Raw genomic sequence first — 21,111 nt, 5'->3', positions numbered from 1 at the left:
TACAAAATTAGCTGGGTGTGTTGGTGTGTGCCTGTAATCCCAGTTACTCGGGAGGCTGAGGCAGGAGAATCACTTGAACCCGGGAGGCCATTGTGGGAGCCAAGATTGTGCCATTGCACTCCAGCCTGGGCAACAAGAGCGAAACTCCATTAAAACAAAACAAAACAAAAAAAGAATGCCTTTGGTGTAGTGACTGGAGGCAAGTCAGCTGCCTTCAAGATTCGGTCGCTGAAGCCAGGGCCCAATCCTGGTGCTCAGCAATGCAAGCTTGCTTAGGCTCTTAAGTTTCTTCAGAAACGCCAGGCATGGTGGCTCACACCTATAATCCCAGCACTTTGGGAGGCCAAGGCCAGCGGATTGCTTGAGCTTAGTTCAAGACCAGCCTGGACAACATGGCAAAACCCTCTCCACTAAAAGTAAAAAAAATAGCCAGGCATGGTGGTGTGCACTGGTGGTCCCAGCTACTCAGGAAGCTGAGGTGGGAGGATTGCTTGAGGCCAGGGGGCGGAGGTTACAGTCAGCCAAGATCGCAGCGCTGCACTCCAGACTGGGTGAAAAAGCGAGACTCTGCCTTAAAAAAAAGGTTTCTGTATTATAAATATAAGAACAGCCTCCAGCTGACCCCATGATTGGAAACTTTATCTCACCTGATTTTCTATAACTGCAAACCTTAGCGCCAAGAACCTATTTAGGGATTGTATAGGCAGATGTAATTACAGAGGTACTTTAGCCTCTATCATTATAGCACAAGCATCTGGAGGTTGAGGCTCAAGTTATTTATATTCAATGATATCATATGAAAGAGGCAGCTGTACTAACAGGACAGGACATATATAACCAGTGTAAATTATCAGGGTTTTCATTTCCTGCACAGATGGGTGGAAATTACTAAACAGCCTTGAGAAAACACCTGGTATTCATGGACATTTTCATACTGAAACACCAAATTGAATGGTTAGAATAAAAAATCACGATTAATTCCCACAAAACCAAAGCAAGAGTTCCATTAAATGCAGAGGGTTGTCTCATAACTGCGATTGAAGAGGCAAGTGGTAAGATGCCTGCATGCCATTTCCCTAGGCCTTGTCACACCAATCTATTTCTCTTTTTTGTTGTTGTTGTTTTGTTTTGTTTTGTTTTTTTGAGACTGAGTCTCGCTCTGTCACCCAGGCTGGAGTGCAGTGGCACAATCTTGGCTCACTGCAACCTCCACCTCCTGGGTTCAAGCAGTTCTCCTGCCTCAATCTCCTGAGTTGCTGGGCTTATAGGCACATGCCACCACACCCGGCTAATTTTTGTATTTTTAGTAGAAACGGGGTTTCACCATGTTGGCCCGGCTGGACTCAAACGCCTGACCTCAAGTGATCCACCAACCTCAGCCTTGCAAAATGCTGGGATTACAGGTGTGAGCCACCACGCCCGTCCCCCTCCTTGCTTTTCTACTAGATATGCTATTGGAGCAGAGAGAAAGTAGGGACAGAACCATAGGCAGAAGGTAATACTGCTTACTCCAGGCACACTTTAAAATAATCAGTTACGTTCTAGTCTCCTAAGAATTCAGTTCTCTTATGACATAAAGTTCATTAAGAAACAGAAAGACTGGACCAGGCACGCTGGCTCACGTCTATAATCCCAGCACTTTGACAGGCTGAGGTGGGAGGATGGCTTGAGCCCAGTTCGAGACCAGCCTGGGCAACATAGCAAGACCCCATCTCTAAAAAATAAATACATAAGTAACAACAACAAAAACAAAGGAAGACTGGCTTGTTTACCCACCGAACAGTTTCTGAAAGAAAACATCAGTCTTTTTTTGAGGCAGGGTCTCACTGTCACCCAGGCTGAGCTGCAATGGCACAATCATGGCTCACTGCAGCCTCGAACTCCTGGATTCAAGCCATTCTCCCACCTCATCCTCCTATGTAGCTGGGACCAGCCACGACACCTAATTTTAAATTTCTTATAGAGACAGAGTCCTACTGTGTTGCCCAGGCTGGTCTCAAATGTGTGGGCTCAAGCAATTTTCTGACCTCAGCCTCCCAAAGTGCTGGGATTTTAAGCATGAGCCACTGCACCTAACCAAACATCACTGTCTTGCTGGGGCTATAATCCAAACACTATTCTAACCACAACTACTTCATCTCTAAGATGCTACTAGTAGTCTGAGGAACTAGGGAATTAACATAGCTAGAGGATTTGTACCAAACTGATGCATACTAAACCATGTTTCCTTAAGGAGTTTAATGTCAGACTGCTTGAACTATATTATTGGTTATTTCAACCAAATCTAAATGACATCTTAGATCTGCAAAGACTCTAAAACCAACTGGTCAAGTGAAAGAACACTGACCTGAGGAACTGGACGACACGATCTACTTAGGTTTTAGTTTCCCAACCTGTAATTAGATCATTTTTAGTTGTGATTTCCAAATTTTGATTTAAAACATCACGTGGCCGGGCACAGTGGCTCACGCCTGTAATCTAGCACTTTGGGAGGCCGAGGTGGATCACAAGGTCAGGAGTTCGAGACCAGCATGGCCAATATGGTGAACCTGTCTCCACTAAAAATACAAAAATTAGCCGGGCATGGTGGCGCATGCCTGTAGGCGCAGCTACTCAGGAAGCTGAGGCAGGAGAATCACCTGAATCTAGGAGCCGGAGGTTGCAGTGAGCCGAGATCACGCCACTGCACTCCAGTCTGGGCAACAGAGGGAGACTCCATCTCAAAAAAAAAAAGCCTCCATGCTTTTTGTAATTGTATCCCAAACTTAACTCCCCCTACCCACCAAATCAGGAATGTATTTATCAAAGAATGTAAATATGCAGGCAATACTGCCACCCAGTGTCCTGTCAAGTCTTAAAGAAATGAACTGGCTGGGCACGGTGGCTCACACCTGTAATCCCAGCACTTTGGGAGGCTGAGGCAGGCGGATCACCTGAGGTTGGGAGTTCGAGACCAGCCTGACAAACATGGAGAAACCCCGTCTCTACTAATAGTACAAAAAAAAATTAGGTGGGCATGGTGGCATGTGCCTAAAGTCTCAGCAACTCAGGAGGCTGAGGCAGGAGAATCGCTTGAACCCAGGTGGCGGAGGTTGCAGCAAGCCGATATTGCACCACTGCACTCCAGCCTGGCGACAGAGCGAGACTTCATCTCAAAAAACAAAAAAAACCACCACCACAAAAATTAGCCAGGTGTGGTGGCGCATGCCTATAATCCCATCTACTCAGGAGGCTGAGGCATGATAATCACTTGAACCCAGGAGGCAGAGGTTGTGGTGAGCCGAGATCATACCATTGCACTCCAGCTGGGGCAACAAGAGCAAAACTCCGTCTGAAAAAAAAAAAAAATTAACCACCACGTAAGTGAACATCACTGGGTTTTCCATTCCCCATTTTCAAAGATCCTCAACCCCCTCTATGAACTCTGTATGCCACTCTTCCAACTCTACATTTGTGTGTGTGTGTGTGTGTGTGTGTGTGTGTGTGTGTGTATATATATACACATTTTTTAAGAGACAAGGTCTTGCTAACATTGCCCAGGTCCGTCTCTCCTGGGCTTACGTGATCCTCCTGCCTCAGCCTCACAAAGTGCTGGTACAGGTAGGCACCATCGTACCTAGTCCATTTGAACATTTTTGAATACACAGTTACCACTGCCATCTAAATACTAACAATAGCAGTGAATTGCTCTGAGTGGAAAGCAGTCTACAGGTTTTAGAACAGCAACACACAGCCCGCCTATTTTGGGAATAGCTAATTCAAATATGAAACTTAAGCTTTATCCCAACATAATCATCCCTTCAGCATAAATTTAAGTCCTTCACTAATATGAATGCTGCTTCAACTACGATTGAGAGGAAAGGAAATATCGGATTTCATTATTTAAGTGGAGTAATACAAATATCTCAAAAGTCCAAAACACTTAAGAAGTTTTATTGAAAACGATAAAATACAGAAACACCAGATTCTCATTTTAAAGTAAAATTAACAGCATCTTCCAGAACATTCCTAGAACTGAACCATTCTTGTCACTTTTGAAAAACAAAGCCAAGTTCCAAATCCAAAATAATACATGAACATGCTGGTAAACATTCTTCTTATGGTTCCTGCCCCTACCTTAGTTATTTTCCTAAATTTTACATGTGTACCTTTTCAAGAAAGAGTGGCAGTTTTTTAAGTGATTAATATTTATGAGAACTGGACTTTCTTCATATTACAAAAAAACAAAAACAAAAACAAAAAACAAAAACCACACGCACCCTACTCAAACTCAGATAAAATACACATTTGTTCATTAAAGCTCACCTGCTTTAGATAATTTTTTCTCTTCACACATTAGCACAGTAAGCCAATGTTTGATCCATGCTGCAAAAGCTATACAAAACGAAAAGCCCTGATAACTCCCTAGGGAAATCTTAAGGCAAAGCAAAAGCAAAACCCTTATGCTACAAAAGTAAAACAAAAAGCAGAGGCATTGGGACTGTGGAGACGGCTCAGATGAATAAGCACCACAAGGATGAAGAAAACAATTTTTGTAGAAACATATGCAAGAAGATAAAGTCCAAAAAAGAACATAAAACATCAATTATCCTGCAGAAATAATTATCACGTCAGGTAACTTGACTAGTGAAATAAGCTCTGTTTGGATTTTAATTAACAGAATCTTAATTCTCTCCTACATTTACCAGTAGTATCAGAGCCTTGGGTTGGGGGCTCGTTTCTTCCTTTTTTCATCGTAAGACCTTTAGTCGGAGACCTGCCCAACAATTCCTGTAGAAGACAATCTTGGTGTGTTTTAGATCCTTCTTTGGAAAGCTGTCATCTTCCTTTCCACCTAAACACTAACTCTACCTCTGGGCAGTCACTTCATGTTTTTGTGTTGTACTGGAACACATTTTTTAGCATGGAGATTTGTTTAAGGCTACAAACTTTACAAGTTGGTCCCATCAAACAATGACTACAAGGCAGAAGTTTATCAAACGGCATGAATCAAACACTTGCACATTTCGAAAGAATACAGTTTACATTCATCTCGAAATCTGAGATTAAGAAACTATTAGCTGGTTTCCAACCGCTTTCAATACTGGTTTGAAGTTTGAATAATTTTACTGTATAGATATTAAATATTTTGTTTAAATATTAAACATTAAATATTTTCCTGACTATCCAGACAGAAAGAGAAAGCAGGAACAGGCAAAGAAGTAACAGTCCAATTAACAGACTTGTGACTTCTATGCCATCTGTAACAAGGGGAGGGATTTCAGTAAGGGTTCCAAAAACGCCTAGAAGGTGGTTTCTAAAAATTCACCTTTATGTGGCATAAGCCATTTTTTTTCTATAAAAGGTATCTGATTCCTACAAAGGGGGAAGAAACCCAGAAAACAAAACTGGGGTGGTGTCCTGTTGTGATGGAAGGGCATTATACCATTACACTCATTTAATAACTTATAGTGGATACTCTGTAGCAATAAAGAAACTGTCATTTTATTTTGCCCTATCAGCCCCTGCCACACAGAAGAGCTCTTCCTGAGAAACTACAAATTTCAAACCTGGCTATCCTCAAAGGACACCTGAAGCCTGGTTTAGGTACTCAAGAAGATGAAGGCTTCCTGCTAGCAGGAAGCAATTCTCCACTACCTTTTAGGCTTACTGCACAAGTCTCAGCACCAAATTGGCTGTTTTAGTAAACCTCAATGTCACCTGCTCATATATTTTCAGCTAATCATTCACTGTTTTCTAAATTAACATTTAAAAGTAACTTGCTGGCTGTGCACCGTGGCTCACGCCTGTAATCCCAGCATTTTGGGAGGCTGGGGTGGGCAGATCACCTGAGGTCAGGAGTTCGAGACCAGCCTGGCCAACATGGCGAAACCCGGTCTCTATTAAAAATACAAAAATTAGCTGGGCGTGGAGGTGGGCACCTGTAATCCCAGCTACTCAGGAGGGTGAGGCAGGAGAATTGCTTGAACCCGGGAGGTGGAGGTTGCGGTGGGGGAAAAAAAAAAAACTTGCTAATACAAGTATAACTTTTTAAAAAATTACTAAAGTTATCAATGCTGGGTTTAGTTGACCAAGCACTTCCTTAGGATGAACTAAAGGATGCTTCTCCCATAGGCAAATTGCAGATGGGTTACATCAGTCTTTTAACTATCATTGAAAGTCAATTAATTTGTAAACATTACTGAATAACTGGGCTTATCAATTACGCAAGGGAAACCAAGGAGTAACAGTGGCACAAGGCAAAAAAGCCTTGAAGGAAAAACTTTCTCTATTATTTTCATAGTCAAAGAGGAGAGCCACAATACTACTGGCTATCAACGAGCTATACTGAATTGATAACTAAATTACAAGTTGCTAAGAAATTAGATTTCTTAGCAACAGGCTTAAGCTACTGCTCTCTTCCCTCCTCCCCAATTAGATATAGGCACCACTGTAAACAGCTCATATCTACACACTAAACTGTGACTTAACTGTCAGGATACAGCTGTAGTAGGAGCATCCTTCTTAATCATCTTTTTTTAATTCAAGGAGAATATTCTCCAAGTGTCTGAATAGTTTAGACAATGTGATATATGATTTAAGTCACCCTTACACATACAGCTTCTATACTTGTCTTTGAAGAGGCTGTAATCTTCGAAGAAACTGTAAACCAACATTCCTTTAATAAGCCCCACAGAAAACTGCTTTTCCCTTGAGACAAACTTCCTTGGCAAAAAGTTGAAGTCAATAAATGGCTACCCAAAATGAGAGTCCCACCCCCAAATCACAGGTGGAGATATTATTACACCCGTTTCATAAAACTTTCAAGTCCCTATACTATGCAAAGAGTCTCATAACTGAACACAGGATTCTTCTAACATTTGACAACTTTAGTGTAGAAATTGGTTTCTAGAGTTCCATCTCTTCTTCTGTGCTAGTAGCTGTCTCCAAACTATTATAAAGAGACATCCCTGGTTGCCGAGGTTCCAAGAACAGTTCAGTTCTCTGAGGGAAGGCAGTGCCAGCAGCTGCATGCTTAGCTTGGCTCTCTCCTGTATAGTTCTTAGTATTAGAGGATGGCTTTGGCTTATCAGAAAGGAGTTCAGGGAGGGGTTTCCAGAGAACAAGCTCCATGGAAGGACGGCTCCTAAGACATAAAATACAGACTTTTATCAAAAAATTTTAGGACATGAAAACAAAAGCTATAGGTTGAAAAGCCAACATTACCTAATACCTTAAGGACTGATGGCAGCAAAACAGGAAATTTAGAACACACAAACTGATCTTTACTTTCTTTTTTTTTTTTTTTAAAGAGATGGGGGTCTTGCTGTGTTGTCCAGGGTGGAGTACAGTGGCACAGTCATAGCTCACTGCAGGCTTTAACTCCTGGACTCAAGTAATCTACCCACTTTAGCCTTCCCAGTAATTAGGACTACAGGCACATTACCACCATGCCTGGCTCCAACTGATCTTTAGAAACGCCCCTCAAATACATAACACTGCACACTTCAACATGTATATCTAACCAAATCAAGTGGATGTAATGATGCTGTGATGGGAAGTATCTAAAAATCCAATGTGAAAACATAGAGCCCTTGATTGTTAGAAATTTTTTAAAACTGTGGTTAATATTAGATGTAGGCAGCTAGCTTATACTAAATCATTATAAATGAAAAGGAAACACTGGACAAACATGCTGAAAGTATCTCAGGTGCCTTTTAGCACAGGTACAAAGTATAATGCTTTATGGGTCAGGCATGGTGGCTTGTGCCTGTAATCCTATCACTTTGGGAGGCCGAGCCAGGCAGACGGTTTGAGCCCAGGAGTTTGCAACCAGCCCGGGCAATGTGGTGAACCCTGTCTCTACAAAAAATACAAAAATTAGCTGGGTGCCTGTAGTCCCAGCTACTCGGGAGGCTGAGGTGGGAGGATCACCTGAGCCCGGGAGGTCAAGTCTGTGGTGAACTGTGATCATGCCACACTACACTCCAGCCTGGGTGAGAGTGAGACCCTGTCTCAAAACACAAAACAAAGCAAAACAAAACAAGCTTCACGGTTAAGGCAAAATGACTATGTTATACACACACTGTGGCAGCGGTGGTGTCTGGGCCCAAAGAGGAAGCAAAAAATAAAACAATGAAATACCCCCAAAGGCTAGCTTCTGGAAAACTACCAAAAGCAGAAAGTGCTATGTTTTAGGCTGGAGGGTAACGTGACCAGCTTACTTATGGCTATTTACCCACCCTTAGGGCTGGGTAGTTAATTATAAGCTCAAGATAGGACCCTAATGCAAAACCTCTGTGATAAGACCAAATAGCAGCAGAACTTCTAGCACAAATCATCTCCCCTGTTTACAAAGGTAATAATGCCTCATCTATCTGGCCTCACTGAGACTTGTGTCCTAAGAGGTTTTTTCAGATACCTGAAACTTGCCCTCATTGGGTACCAACTCCATCTAAAGTCTTTCCTAGGCAATACCTAAATGGCACTTTATAACCAACTTCCCTACTATTTTACATAGTTAATAATGACAATTTGAGATCATGGAGGCTTCAGGGACTACAGGATTACAGGGCTGGGCTAATCATTACTCACAGGCCCCAGGCCACTTTACTTTTTAGGTTATTGTGTTTGCTTTCCAGGTTCCTCTCTTGTCCTCACAGTGTAGTCACAGCTCCCTGTTAGGAGTTTTGTTTGTTCTGCTCTCATTTGCTGTTTCTGCTTCTACTCTGATGATCTAGGAAACCAGGTAACTGAGCTCATAAACTGTGTTTAGATTAAAAGCAAAACAGCTCTGCTAAAGGCCTGGAAGGACTATGCTAATGAGCCAAGAATATGAGCTTTGTTTTGCAGTCTTTGCAGTAACTACTTTCACTGATGGGCCACTTTTTTTTTGTTTCCTAGGCCTCAGTGTTGTTCCTGGGTAATTTAGAAAGCTGGGTAAACAGGAGCCTTTGAAATGTGGTTCCTATATCCTATCACAAGAACTTGAGAGAGTGGGCTCTCTTGCCAGTCATCCCATTTCCAAATAGCAGACTACAGTCCATTTTAGGTCTTCAAAGGAACGAAAGAGTAAGTAGGCAAGGCAGCCACTTCCCCATACTTCAAACTTCTGCTTGTAAAGCACTTTGCTCAACCCAATGAACTAGGAAAAAGCCAATCTCCGATTGCCTGGTGATCAGGAGATAAAAAGAGCTGACCAGGACAGGATGGGCAGAATCTAGACACTGGGTTTTCCCTGCAAGATCATAAATAAATAGAAATCAGGTACCAAAACTTACATAGACTCAATCATTTTCTTTGTAAAAACTTCATCAAATTCCCTCTTCAAACCTGTTTTCATGGTATCAGAAAGGACAAGACTGGGGAGATGGTTAACATTTCTGTCAGCTTCAACTTCTTCATCTTCATCAATTATCCTAAATCAATTAAGGCATCAGCAGAAGAAAAAATATTTAGACAAGCTATTATATATTCTAGTATTTAGACAAAATTTTAAAAATACAAAAGGATAAAAGCAGTAAGTAATACAGCAATAGACTAAGCAAAAAATGAGGCTATACCTGAGTATAAAAGGTATACTCAGGCTGGGCGTGGCAGCTCACACCTGTAATCCCAGCACTTTGGGAGGCTGAGGCGGGCAGATAACCTGGGTTAGGATTTGGAGAAGAGCCTGGCCAACATGGTGAAATCCCATCTCTACTAAAAATACAAAAATTTGTCGGGTGTGGTGACACATCCCTGTAATTCAGCTACTCAGGAGGCTGAGGCAGGAGAATCACTTGAACCCAGGAGGTGGAGGTTGCAGTGAACCAAGATCGTGCCATTCTACACCAGCCTGAGCAACAGTGCAAGACTCCGTCTCGAAACAAAAAAAACCTATACTCAGGGGGTTGTTCAACATTTCATTTAACAAAAAAGTTTTGGCCGGGCGCGGTGGCTCAAGCCTGTAATCCCAGCACTTTGGGAGGCCGAGACGGGCGGATCACGAGGTCAGGAGATCGAGACCATCCTGGCTAACACGGTGAAACCCCATCTCTACTAAAAAATACAAAAAAAAAACTAGCCGGGCGAGGTGGCGGGCGCCTGTAGTCCCAGCTACTCAGGAGGCTGAGGCAGGAGAATGGCGTAAACCCGGGAGGTGGAGCTTGCAGTGAGCTGAGATCCGGCCACTGCACCCCAGCCTGGGCGACAGAGCAAGACTCCGTCTCAAAAAAAAAAAAAAAAGTTTTACATATAATCAAATCTGAATGTTTTTCAGAGAATTATCACATAAACCAAAATTAATATTCAGAGACAGTAAGTGAAAACACTTAGCAGTTCTATGAGAATTCACTTTAAAAGCACATACTTCATGGCTGGGCACAGTGCCTCATGCCTGTAATCCCAGCACTTGAGAAGCCGAGATGGGCAGATAACCTGAGGCCAGGAGTTCGAGACCAGCCTGGCCAACATGGTGAAACCCTGTCTTTACTAAAAATACAAAATTAGCCAAGTGTGATGGCAGGCACCTGTAATCCCAGCTACTCAGGAGATTGAGGCAGGAGAATTGCTTGAACCTGGGAGGCGGAGATCGCAATGAGCCAAGATCACACCACTGCACTCCAGCCTAAGCGACACAGCAAGACTCTGTCTCCAAAAATAAAAATAAAAATACAAAAATAATTAGCCAGGTGTGGTGGCAGACACCTGTAATCCCAGTTACTCAGGAGGCTGAGGCAAGTGAATTGCTTGAACCTGGGAGGCAGAGGTTGCAGTGAGCTGAGATGGTGTCATTGCACTCCAGCCTGGGCGACAGAGCGAGATTGTTTAAAAAAAAAAAAAAAAGGCTACAGTATACTGGCCCAGCACAGTAGCTCACGCCTGTAATCCCAGCACTTTGGGAGGCTGAGGCAGGCGGCTTGCTTGAGCCCAAGAATGCATGACCAGCTTGGGCAACATGGTGAAATCCCGTCTCTATAAAAGACACAAAGATTAGCCAGGGGTGGCGGTGCATGCTTGCAGTCCCAGCTACTCAGGAGGCTGAGGGGGGCAGATGTGTTGAGCCTGAAAGGTCAAGACTGCAGTGAGCCACTGCACTCCAACCTGGGTGACAAAGCAAGACCCTGTCTCAATTTAAAAAAAAAAGGGGGGGGGGGGCGGGTTGGCTCATGCCTGTAATCCCAGCACTTTGGGAGGCTGAGACAGGTGGATCACCTGAGGTTATGAGTTCGAGACCAGCCTGACCAACATGGAGAAACCCTGTCTCTACTAAAAATACAAAATTAGCTGGGCTTGGTGGCGCATGGCTGTAATCCCAGCTACTCGGGAGGCTGGGGCAGGAGAATCGCTTGAACCCAGGAGGCGGAGGTTGCACTGAGCCAAGATGGTGCCATTGCACTCCAGCCTAGGCAACAAGAGCAAAACTCCATCTAAAAAACAAAACAAAACAAAAAAACAAAACAAAAAAAACCATATGCTTTGAATTCTCTGACTTACAGTCTTTCTGAGAGGTTAAGGATCAAGGTATCACCAAATGATAAACAGAATTAGCTTATATGAGAAGAGATATTACAAGGAAACAGCAAAAAACCAGCTATATACACTGCCCAGTTACCTGTCCTCAATCTCCTGAAGCTTCCTTCGGGCAACTTCACACTGTGGTTCTCCAGTTGTCTGATCCATTTCTTCACAAATAACATCTAATATCCCAGGTACGGAAAGGCCACTAATGCAGGGATTTACTCCATGCCCCTCTACATCCTGATGTGCACAAAGAATCCAGTCATTAGGACCAGCACAGAGCTCTGCTTCAGTTATCCTTTTCTTTCTTACTGGACAACTGAAAAACAGAAAAAAAATTCAATGAAAATCCCAACTAATATAAATGAAACGTTTATCATTCCTATCTCCAATCAAATTTTTATATTTAAAAAACTAACTTTTTTGACAGTGTGTGATTACAAGATGGAAAATACTGCATTTTTTTTCCTGCTATTCTCACAGCCACACTGAACTGCTTTCTTCTACTGCTCTTTGCCAAATAAAGATGCACCTGCAAGATTTTGCCTGTTCAGACAGTTAAGTGTTCAATGTGGGACCTTAAAGTCATTCCTGCTTATTTGGCTCTGGAAAGGGCAAGTGGGAAGTAAAGAAACCAAAAGTTGGCTGGGCGTGGTGGCTCACACCTGTAATACCAGCACTTGGAGTGGCTGAGGTAGGAGGATCACCTGAGCCTACAGTTCAAGACCAGCTTGGGCAATATAGTGAGACACTAATTCAAACCATGAATGAATGAATGAATGAATGAATGAAACAAAGAAACCAAAAGTCAGCAATTCAGCGTATTTTGTCATACTGCTACTGCTCCATCAAACATATAGGGAGATGGTCTGGCAGCCATTCTATATTCCCTTAGGGCAAAAATGTACATCTCATGAGGTTTGTTCAAAGTATTAATATTACAGGTGTGGGGGACAGCATTAATTTCTTGGTCCTCTTCAAAATGTCAGAGGCTCTATCAGTGTCCAACCAATAGTGGGGTCCAATTTTCTCCCACTTTGCAACATAATGTCTTCACATCCTAAACAAATTCGTACTTCATAGAAACTTAAGAATTCATCAAATCCTTTTTTTTTTTATTTGGAAACTAGGACCTAGAAAAACTAACCTGGCTTCTCCAAAGTGTCACAGTAAAGTAATGAGTTGCATCTTGAGGAAAAAGCAGAATAAGGCAAGTGTGGTGGTGTGTGCCTACAGTCCCAGCTACTTGGGAAGCTGCGGAAGGAGATCACTTGAGCCCAGTGTCTGAGACCAGCCTGAGCAACACAGTGAGAGAGTCCACATCCCCAAAAAGCAAAATAAATCTAAAGGGAACAGGTAATTTCCCCACACAATCTAACAATTCCACTATAAAATGCAAATGAGTTTAACAGCTGGGTTCTGCACTCTGACCTCCAACAACATGATTTAGGCTAAGTTATTTCATGCCTGTAGGTTCACTTTCTAAATAGAGATCGATGATAATTAAGTCCCAAAGATAATATGATAGCACACTTCTGGGCATTAGACATCCAAATGTCTCATCCCACCTCCTCCCAAGGCCTCAACTTCTCCACTTGTAAATTAAAGATGGTTAACTTTTTAAATCAATAGTTTCTATACTTTAAACTTTTTATTTATTTAGGCATCTATAATAACATCTTAAGAGAGAACCCCAAAAGATAAAAGCAAAAAGTTTCCTGTGTTATCCACAGTAATCCCAAGGCAATAAGGAACAGAAATATTTTCTGGTCAGTGGGTCTCACTGCAACCTCCACCTCCTGGGTTCAAGCAATTCTCCTGCCTCGGCCTCCAAGTAGCTGGGACTACATGCACGTACCACCACGCCCAAATGATTTTTGTATTTTTAGTAGAGAAGAGGTTTCATCATGTTGGCCCAGCTGGTCTCAAACTACTGATCTGAGGTGATCTGCCTGACTCGGCCTCCCAAAGTGCTAGGATTACAGGCATAAGTCACTGCGCCGGACCCAGTGATTTTTAAACTAAGGGAACTTTCAAATCTAATGTTTTATGAATCTACGTATCAACAAGTTTAGAAAATCCAAAGTGTCCAATGGCAGAAAAAAATCATACACAAAATTAAAAGACAAAGGATAAATTTGAAGAAAACAAGTACAACACACATAAACCCCTAACTTCCTTAATAAAGATTTCCTGGCAGGAAGTGGTGGCTCACACCTATAATCCCAACACTTTGGGAGGCCTAGGTGAGTGAATCACAAGGTCAGGAGATAGAGACCATCCTGGCTAACAGGGTGAAACCTGTCTTTACTAAAAATGCAAAAAATTAGCCAGGCATGGTGGCATGCACCTGTAATCCCAGCTACTCCGGAGGCTGAGACAGAAGAATCACTTGAACCCAGGAGGCGGAGGTTGCTACAGTGAACCCAGATCATGCTACTGTATTCCAACCTGGGCAACAGAGTGAGGATCCGTCTCAAAAAGAAAAAAAAAATTCCTATAAATGAGTAAGAAAAAGATCAATAAGCCAATAGAAAATATGCATAAACAGCCAGGCGCAGTGGCTTGCGCCTGTAATCCCAGAGCTTTGGGAGGCCCAGGCGGGTGAATCATGAGGTCAAGAGATCAAGACCACCCTGGCCAACATGGTGAAACCCCGTCTCTACTAAAAATACAAAAATAAGGTGGGCCTGGTGGTGCACGACTGTAGTTCCAGCAACTTGGGAGGATAAGGCAGGAGAATCACTTGAGCCTGGGCGGGAGAGGTTGCAGTAAGCCAAGATCACAGCTCTGCACTCCAGCCTGGCGGCAGAGTGAGAGTCCATCTCAAAAAAAAAAAAAAAAGAAAAAAAAGAAAAGAAAAGATGTTCAATATCACTTATAATTAACAAATATAAAGTAAAACAACAATCTAAACTTCTTTAACCTTTTTAACTATGAAATCCTACACACGTAAAATTACATCAAACATACAGCTTAACAAATAATTACAAAACAAACAATAATGACAATGTAATTTAAGACACAGAATAGGCCAGGCACAGTGGCTCATGCTTGTAATTCCAGCACTTTGGGAGGCCGAGGCGAGCAGATCACAAGGTCAGGAGATCGAGACCATCTTGGCTAACATGGTGAAACCCCGTCTCTACCAAAAATACAAAAAATTATCACACACCTGTAGTCCCAGCTACACGGGAGGCTGAGGCAGGAGAATCACTTGAACCTGGGAGGCAGAGGTTGTGCCGAGGGAGCCGAGATTGTGCCAATGCACTCCAGCCTGGGCAACAGAGCGAGACACCATCTCAAAAAAAAAAAAAAGGCTACAGTATACTGGTCTGGCACAGTAGCTCACGCCTGTAATCCCAGCACTTTGGGAGGCCGAGGCAGGCAGATCACTTGAGGTCAGGAGTTTGAGACCAGCTTGGCCAACATGGCACAACCCTTTCTCTATTAAAAATACAAAAAATTGGCCGGGCGCAGTGGCTCATGCCTGTAATCCCAGCACTCTGGGAGGCCAAGGCAAGAGGATCATCTGAGGTCGGGAGTTCCAGACCAGCCTGATCAACATGGAGAAACCTTGTCTCTACTGAAAATACAAAATTAGGCTGGGCGCGGTGGCTCAAGCCTGTAATCCCAGCACTTTGGGAGGCCGAGACGGGCGGATCACGAGGTCAGGAGATCGAGACCATCCTGGCTAACACGGTGAAACCCCGTCTCTACTAAAAAATACAAAAAACTAGCCGGGCGAGGTGGCAGGCGCCTGTAGTCCCAGCTACTCGGGAGGCTGAGGCCGGAGAATGGCGTGAACCCGGGAGGCGGAGCTTGCAGTGAGCTGAGATCCGGCCACTGCACTCCAGCCTGGGCTACAGAGCGAGACTCCATCTCAAAAAAAAAAAAAAAAAAAAAAAAAAAATTAGCCAGGCAAGGCGGCACATGCCTGTAATCCCAACTATTTAGGAGGTACAGCCGGAGAACCACTTGAAGCTGGGAGGCAGAGGTTGTGCTGAGTGGAGATTGTGCCATTGCACTCCAGCCTGGACAACAAGAGTGAAACTCCGTCTCAAAAAAAAAAAAATTAGCTGGGCGTAGTGGTATGCTCCTGTAATCCCAGCTACTTGAGGCTGAGGCAGGAGAATCGCTTGAACCTGGGAGATAGAGGAGGCAGTGAGCTGAGCCTGTGCCACTGCACTCTAGCCTGAGCAACAAAGTAACTGGGGAAAAAAACAAAAGAAAAGATATAGAATACAGCCAGCATCCCAAAATGGTAATCTAGTCTTGCTCTGTTGCCTAAAATGGAGTGCAGTGGCACAATCTTGGCTCACTGTAACCTCTGCCTTCTCCTCCTGCCTCAGCCTCTGGGGTGTCTGGGATTACAGGCACGCACCACCACACCAGCTATTTTTTTGTATTTTAGTAGAGACAGGGTTTCGCCATGTTAGCCAGGCTGGTCTCAAACTCTCGGGCTCAAGAAATCCACCTATCCTGGCCTCCCCAAGTGCTGGGATTACAGACATGAGGCACTACGCTGGATGCCAAATCAGGACTTTAATGTGGATGCCTAATGATCCTAATGGTCCCAATTTACACTCCTACCCATGTTTAAGAGTTCCTGGTGCTTCACATGCATCCCAATATCTGGAGGTAGAGTGGCATCTCATTGTGGCTTTAATACGCATTTCCCTAAAGATAATGAGGTTGAACACTTTTTTATTTGGTTGTTCTTGGATATTATCTTTGAGAAATCTTTTTACTTCTTATTCTTTTTTTGAGACAGTCTCACTTTGTTACCCAGGCTGGAGTGCAGTGGCACAATGTCGGCTCACTGCAACCTCTTCTGCCCAAGTTCAAGCGATTCTCCTGCCTCAGCCTCCCGAGTAGCTGGGATTACAGGCACCTGCCACCACACCTGACTAATTTTTGTATTTTTAGTACAGACCGGGTTTCATCATATTGGTCACGCTAGTCTTGAACTCCTGACCTCGTGATCCACCTGCCTCGGCTTCCCAAAGTGATGGGATTACAGGAGTGAGCCACCGCGCCTGGCCTTACTTCTTTTTCTATTAGACTGCCTGTTTATGAGATGTAATTTTTCATGTATTAGTTAGGCAGCAATCCCAAAGTTTAAAAATACACTTGTGTTGAGAAGATGTTAATGGGCATATAAATTGGCAAAAACTCACATTCGAACTTTAAAATGCACACACTTTAAGACCCAGCAATTCCGCATCAAGGAAGCCATTCATATACTTCCAAACATATACAAAGAACTTCAAAAGAATGGTCAGGGTAGATTTGTAATAGCAAAAGATTAGAAAATAACTTAGAAATCCATCAATAGGAAATTGGTTAATTATCTATACCAAGTCCCACAATAGAATTCCACACAACTGGCCAGGCGCGGTGGCTCACGCCTGTAATCCCAGCACTTTGGGAGGCCGAGACGGGCGGATCACAAGGTCAGGAGATCGAGACCATCCTGGCTAACACGGTGAAACCCCGTCTCTACTAAAAATACAAAAAATTAGCTGGGCGTGGTAGCGGGCGCCTGTAGTCCCAGCTACTCGGGAGGCTGAGGCAGGAGAATGGCGTGAACCCAGGAGGTGGAGCTTGCAGTGAGCCGAGATCACGCCACTGCGCTCCAGCCTGGGTGACAGAGCAAAGACTCCGTCTCAAAAAAAAAAAAAAAAAAAATTCCACACAACTATTTTTTTTTTGTTTTTTGAGACGGAGTCTCACTCTATTGCCCAGGCTGGAGTGCAACGGCGTGATCTTGGCTTACTGCAACCTCTGCCTTCCGGGTTCAAGCGATTCTCCTGCCTCAGCCACCTGAGTAGCTGGGATTACACGCACACACCACTACCCACAGCTAAATTTTGTATTTTAGTACAGACAGGGTTTCATCATGTCGGCCAGGCTGGTCTCAAACTCCTAACCACCTGATTTGCCCTTCTCAGCCTCCCAAAGTGCTGGGATTACAGTGTGAGCCACCACGCCTGGCTTCCACTCAACTATTTAAAGAGAAATTATGTAAACCTCTATGTGTTGATATGGAACAAGCTACAGAAGAGTAAAATGAAAAGATCAATGTGTTGTACAGTGTGAACCATATCTTCCTACGAATGTAAAAAAATAGCCACTGCACTCCAGCCTGAGTGACAGAATCAGACCCTGTCTCAAACAAAAAAAAAAAAAAGAAAGAAAAAGACTTGAAAACTTGGTAAATTTTTAGATTATCGTCTAAAGGAGACACAGAAAAAGGGTAACGGTTATCTCTGGTGGGGAAAACTAGGGGTGTGGAGTAAAAGACTTGAATACAGTCTGGTGTGACAGTTCACACCTGTAATCACAGAGCTGGGAGGATTGCTTGAGGCCAAAAGTTCATGACCAGACTGGTCAACATAGTGAGACACCATCTCTACAAAAATTTTTTTTAAAAATTAGCTCAGCGTGGTGACAAGTCTGTAGTCTCAGCTATTCAGGAGGCTAAAGCTGAAGGATCATTTTGAGCCCAAGGAGTTTGATGCTGCAGTGAGCTGGGATAACACAACTGCACTCCAGCTTGGGTGACAGAGACCCTGACTTTAAAAAAAAAAAAAAAAAAAAAAAAAAAAGACTTTTCAGGCTGGGGCGGCTCAGGCCTTAATCCCAGCACTTTGGGAGGCCGAGGCGGGCGGATCACGAAGTCAGAAAATCGAGACCCTCCTGGCTAACACGGTGAAACCCCGTCTCTACTAAAAAAACAACTACTAAAAAAACAAACAAACAAATACAAAAAAATAGCCAGGAGTGGTGGCGGGCGCCTGTAGTCCCAGCTACTAGGGAGGTTGAGGCAGGAGAATGGGATGAACCTGGGAGACGGAGTTTACATTGAGCCGACATCAGCCTGGGAGACTCCGTCTCAAAAAAAAAAACAAAACAACTTTTCAATATGTACTTTTTAAATTATTTTACTTTGTGCATGTAACATTAACATGGCTCAAAATCCAAACATTACAATTTGTTACAGAGCGAAAAGTTTCCCTCTGACCTGCCACTGTTACTTTCTCTAAAAGACAACCAGTGTCACTAATTCCTGTGTCTCTTTCCAGAAACACTCATCTAATGTTTCACCTTTTCACTTAAACAAGTAATTTAGACTACAACATGGGTTCAATTAACGGTGACCATAGAGTGAATAAACAACCACTGAAACTTACTCATCATCCTCCTCCTCTCGCTTGTGTTTCTTTTTACAGTGAACAGAAACACTGTTGGAACAAACAAAAATCAGTCAATTCAGAAATGTACTTGAGCTTGTGCTTTCAGGATCCTCTTTCTTGCTCCAATAATCTTCCTCATCCCCACACACCAAACGTCCCTTTCTGAGCCTAGTGGGATGGGTACAAATCACAGGTCAGTCGGGTAACGGTGGGTTGCCCCGAAATAACTGGGCACTGAAATCGCAACTTGTCGTTTTGTCAAGGTGGAAGACCAAACCAGGGAAAACGTCCTCGGGGAAGGCTCTGTTCTAAACACTTTATTTGCATAATCTCACTAAGAGGACCCGTTTCTGTCCCATGCTTGGCATACTTTGCAGATGAGACACTGAAAGTTGTCACTAACAGCGGCCGCGCCAAGGGGGCACCCAGACCGAGTCGCCCAGGTTCCAACTGGAAGTCTCACTTCTCGGGGACACAGTCGGGCCGAGGTTCGGACCGGACTCCTGGGCTGTGCGACCCCAGGCGACTTACAGTTAACGTCTCTGGGGATCAGTTTCTTCATCTGTAAACTGGGCTGCGAAGCTCCCGCGGAGGGCCGTGGGGAGGGAAAGTCAAGATGCCCCGGCGCGGAGCCCGCGCCCCTGCCCGTGCCCGCCGCGAGGGGCGCCCAGCCTGCCCGCCCGCCCTGAGCCCGACGGGCTCCTCACCGTCCGCGCGCCGCACTCCCGGCGGGGATGCTAGGGACTGCGCGGGGTCCCGACCGCGGGGCCAAGTCGGCGCCGTCAGCCCCTGGCGGGAAGGCCCGGCCAGGGAAGGCCGGCTGCGGCGGCGGCTGCAGGAAGTCCGAGCTGCCGCTCAGAGGGAGGCCGCCGAAGGGCCGGCCGAGCGTAGCCATAGCCGGCGAGACTAGGAAGCTGCGACGGCGGCCTCGGCCGCCCGCGTCCCCAGGCCCGGCAGCTGCAGCCACAGCGACTGCCGAAAGGCGCCAGCCTCCGATCCCGCTCTCGACCCCACGTCACGCCTTCTAGAACCCTCCACCTCGGGCCGCTCAGGGGCATGCCGGGATTTGTTGTGTGTAGAGGGCCGCTGCCGCGAGGGATGCCGGGATTTGCAGTCCTTCCAGACTACAAACAAAATGGCTGTCTCTCGACCTCTTAGCCGGGGCTATGTGTTGATATGGAACAAGCTACAGAAGAGTAAAATGAAAAGATCAATGTGTTGCACAGTGTGAACCATATCTTCCTACGAATGTAAAAACAGGGTGGCTCTGGCTGACCAAGAGTATGACCTAGGTTCAAATCCTCACTCCGCAAGTTTCGTACCTCAGTTTCCACAGTAGTAAAATGAGATAATAATAGTACATATAATCATGGAGTTGATGTGTGGAGTACATGAATTTAAACATCTAGAGCCAGGGCTGGGCGGTGGCTCAGTCCTGTAATCCCAGCAATTTGGAAGGTGGAGGCAGGAGGATCTTTTGAGTCTGGGAGACCCTGTCTCAAAACAAAAACAATCTAGAGCCCTTAGAGCAGTGCCTGACGTACAATACACACTCATTAAGTATCAGTTATTAATATAAGTGAATCAATAAAAATGTAACAATTTTAATACAAATGAAGTTGGTGGTGCCTTAGAACAGCATGGAAGATAAGTAAAAACCTCATTTGCTGGCTGGGTGCGGTGACTCAAGTCTGTAATCTTATCACTTTGGGAGGCCAAGGTGGGCGAATCACTTGAGGTCAGGAGTTCAAGACCAGTCTGGCCTACATGGTGAAATCCCGTCTCTACCAAAAATATAAAAAATTAGCCAGCTGTGGTGGTCTGTGCCTGTAATCCCATCTACTCGGGAGGCTGAGGCAGGAGAATCACTTGAACCCGGCAGGCGGAGGTTGCAGTGAGCCGAGATCGCACCACTGTACTCCAGCCTGGGTAACAGAGTGAGACTCCATCTCAAATGGCTAGACCCTATCTCAACAACAAAAAAATAAAAATTAGTCAAGCGTAGTGGTGCATGCCTGTAGTCCCAGCTACTCGGGGGGCTGAGGTGAGAGGATTGCTTGAGCCCGTGAGTTTGAGGTTCCGGTGAGCTATAATTACACCACTGCACTCCAGCCTGAGTGACAGAGCACGACTTTGTCTCAAAAAAAAAAAGTAAATCAGGACTTAAACAAAAACAAAAGCCTCAGAGCACTTGTGAGAGGTATTGGCAAGCCTTCCAGTCTCTTTGGGGCATTCAAAGGCAGCATCTCCTCCCTGGGCTTGGCAGATGGTCAACTCCAATCACTGATTATGCACTGTTTTTTCCATCTCGCAACAGCACCACCATCCAATCTAAATTGCTTATGCCAATCTCAATGCCCTTCAGCCAAAGCACACACCTGTACATAACTGAACAAAGAAAGATTTATCCACTCATTGCGGTGAGGAAGTG

The 21,111-nt window shown here is 44.5% G+C and overlaps 1 protein-coding gene across 2 annotated transcripts; it reads right to left on the bottom strand.

The window, feature by feature from the left end:
• Positions 1 to 3,912: 3,912 nt before the first annotated feature.
• LOC105487284 (coiled-coil domain containing 117) lies at positions 3,913 to 19,730 on the bottom strand. 2 transcript variants are annotated; one of them, XM_011750732.3, is made up of 5 exons: positions 19,388 to 19,730; positions 18,678 to 18,728; positions 11,576 to 11,800; positions 9,261 to 9,398; positions 3,913 to 7,126 (listed from the first exon to the last, which is right to left on the bottom strand). In XM_011750732.3, the coding sequence occupies exons 1-5, from the start codon at positions 19,573 to 19,575 to the stop codon at positions 6,889 to 6,891; spliced, it is 840 nt and encodes a 279-aa protein (XP_011749034.1). In that variant the 5' UTR covers positions 19,576 to 19,730; the 3' UTR covers positions 3,913 to 6,888. The 2 variants fall into 2 exon arrangements, with proteins under 2 accessions (XP_011749034.1, XP_070936438.1); XM_071080337.1 differs by lacking the exon at positions 19,388 to 19,730 and adding an exon at positions 19,212 to 19,301.
• Between the last annotated feature and the right edge of the window lie 1,381 nt (positions 19,731 to 21,111).

Source organism: Macaca nemestrina, chromosome 15, assembly GCF_043159975.1.
Source record: "Macaca nemestrina isolate mMacNem1 chromosome 15, mMacNem.hap1, whole genome shotgun sequence".
In the NCBI taxonomy this organism is placed as follows: domain Eukaryota; kingdom Metazoa; phylum Chordata; class Mammalia; order Primates; family Cercopithecidae; genus Macaca; species Macaca nemestrina.
The sequence above is the reverse complement of the archived record's forward strand: the minus strand, read 5'-3'. Positions and strand labels throughout refer to the sequence as shown.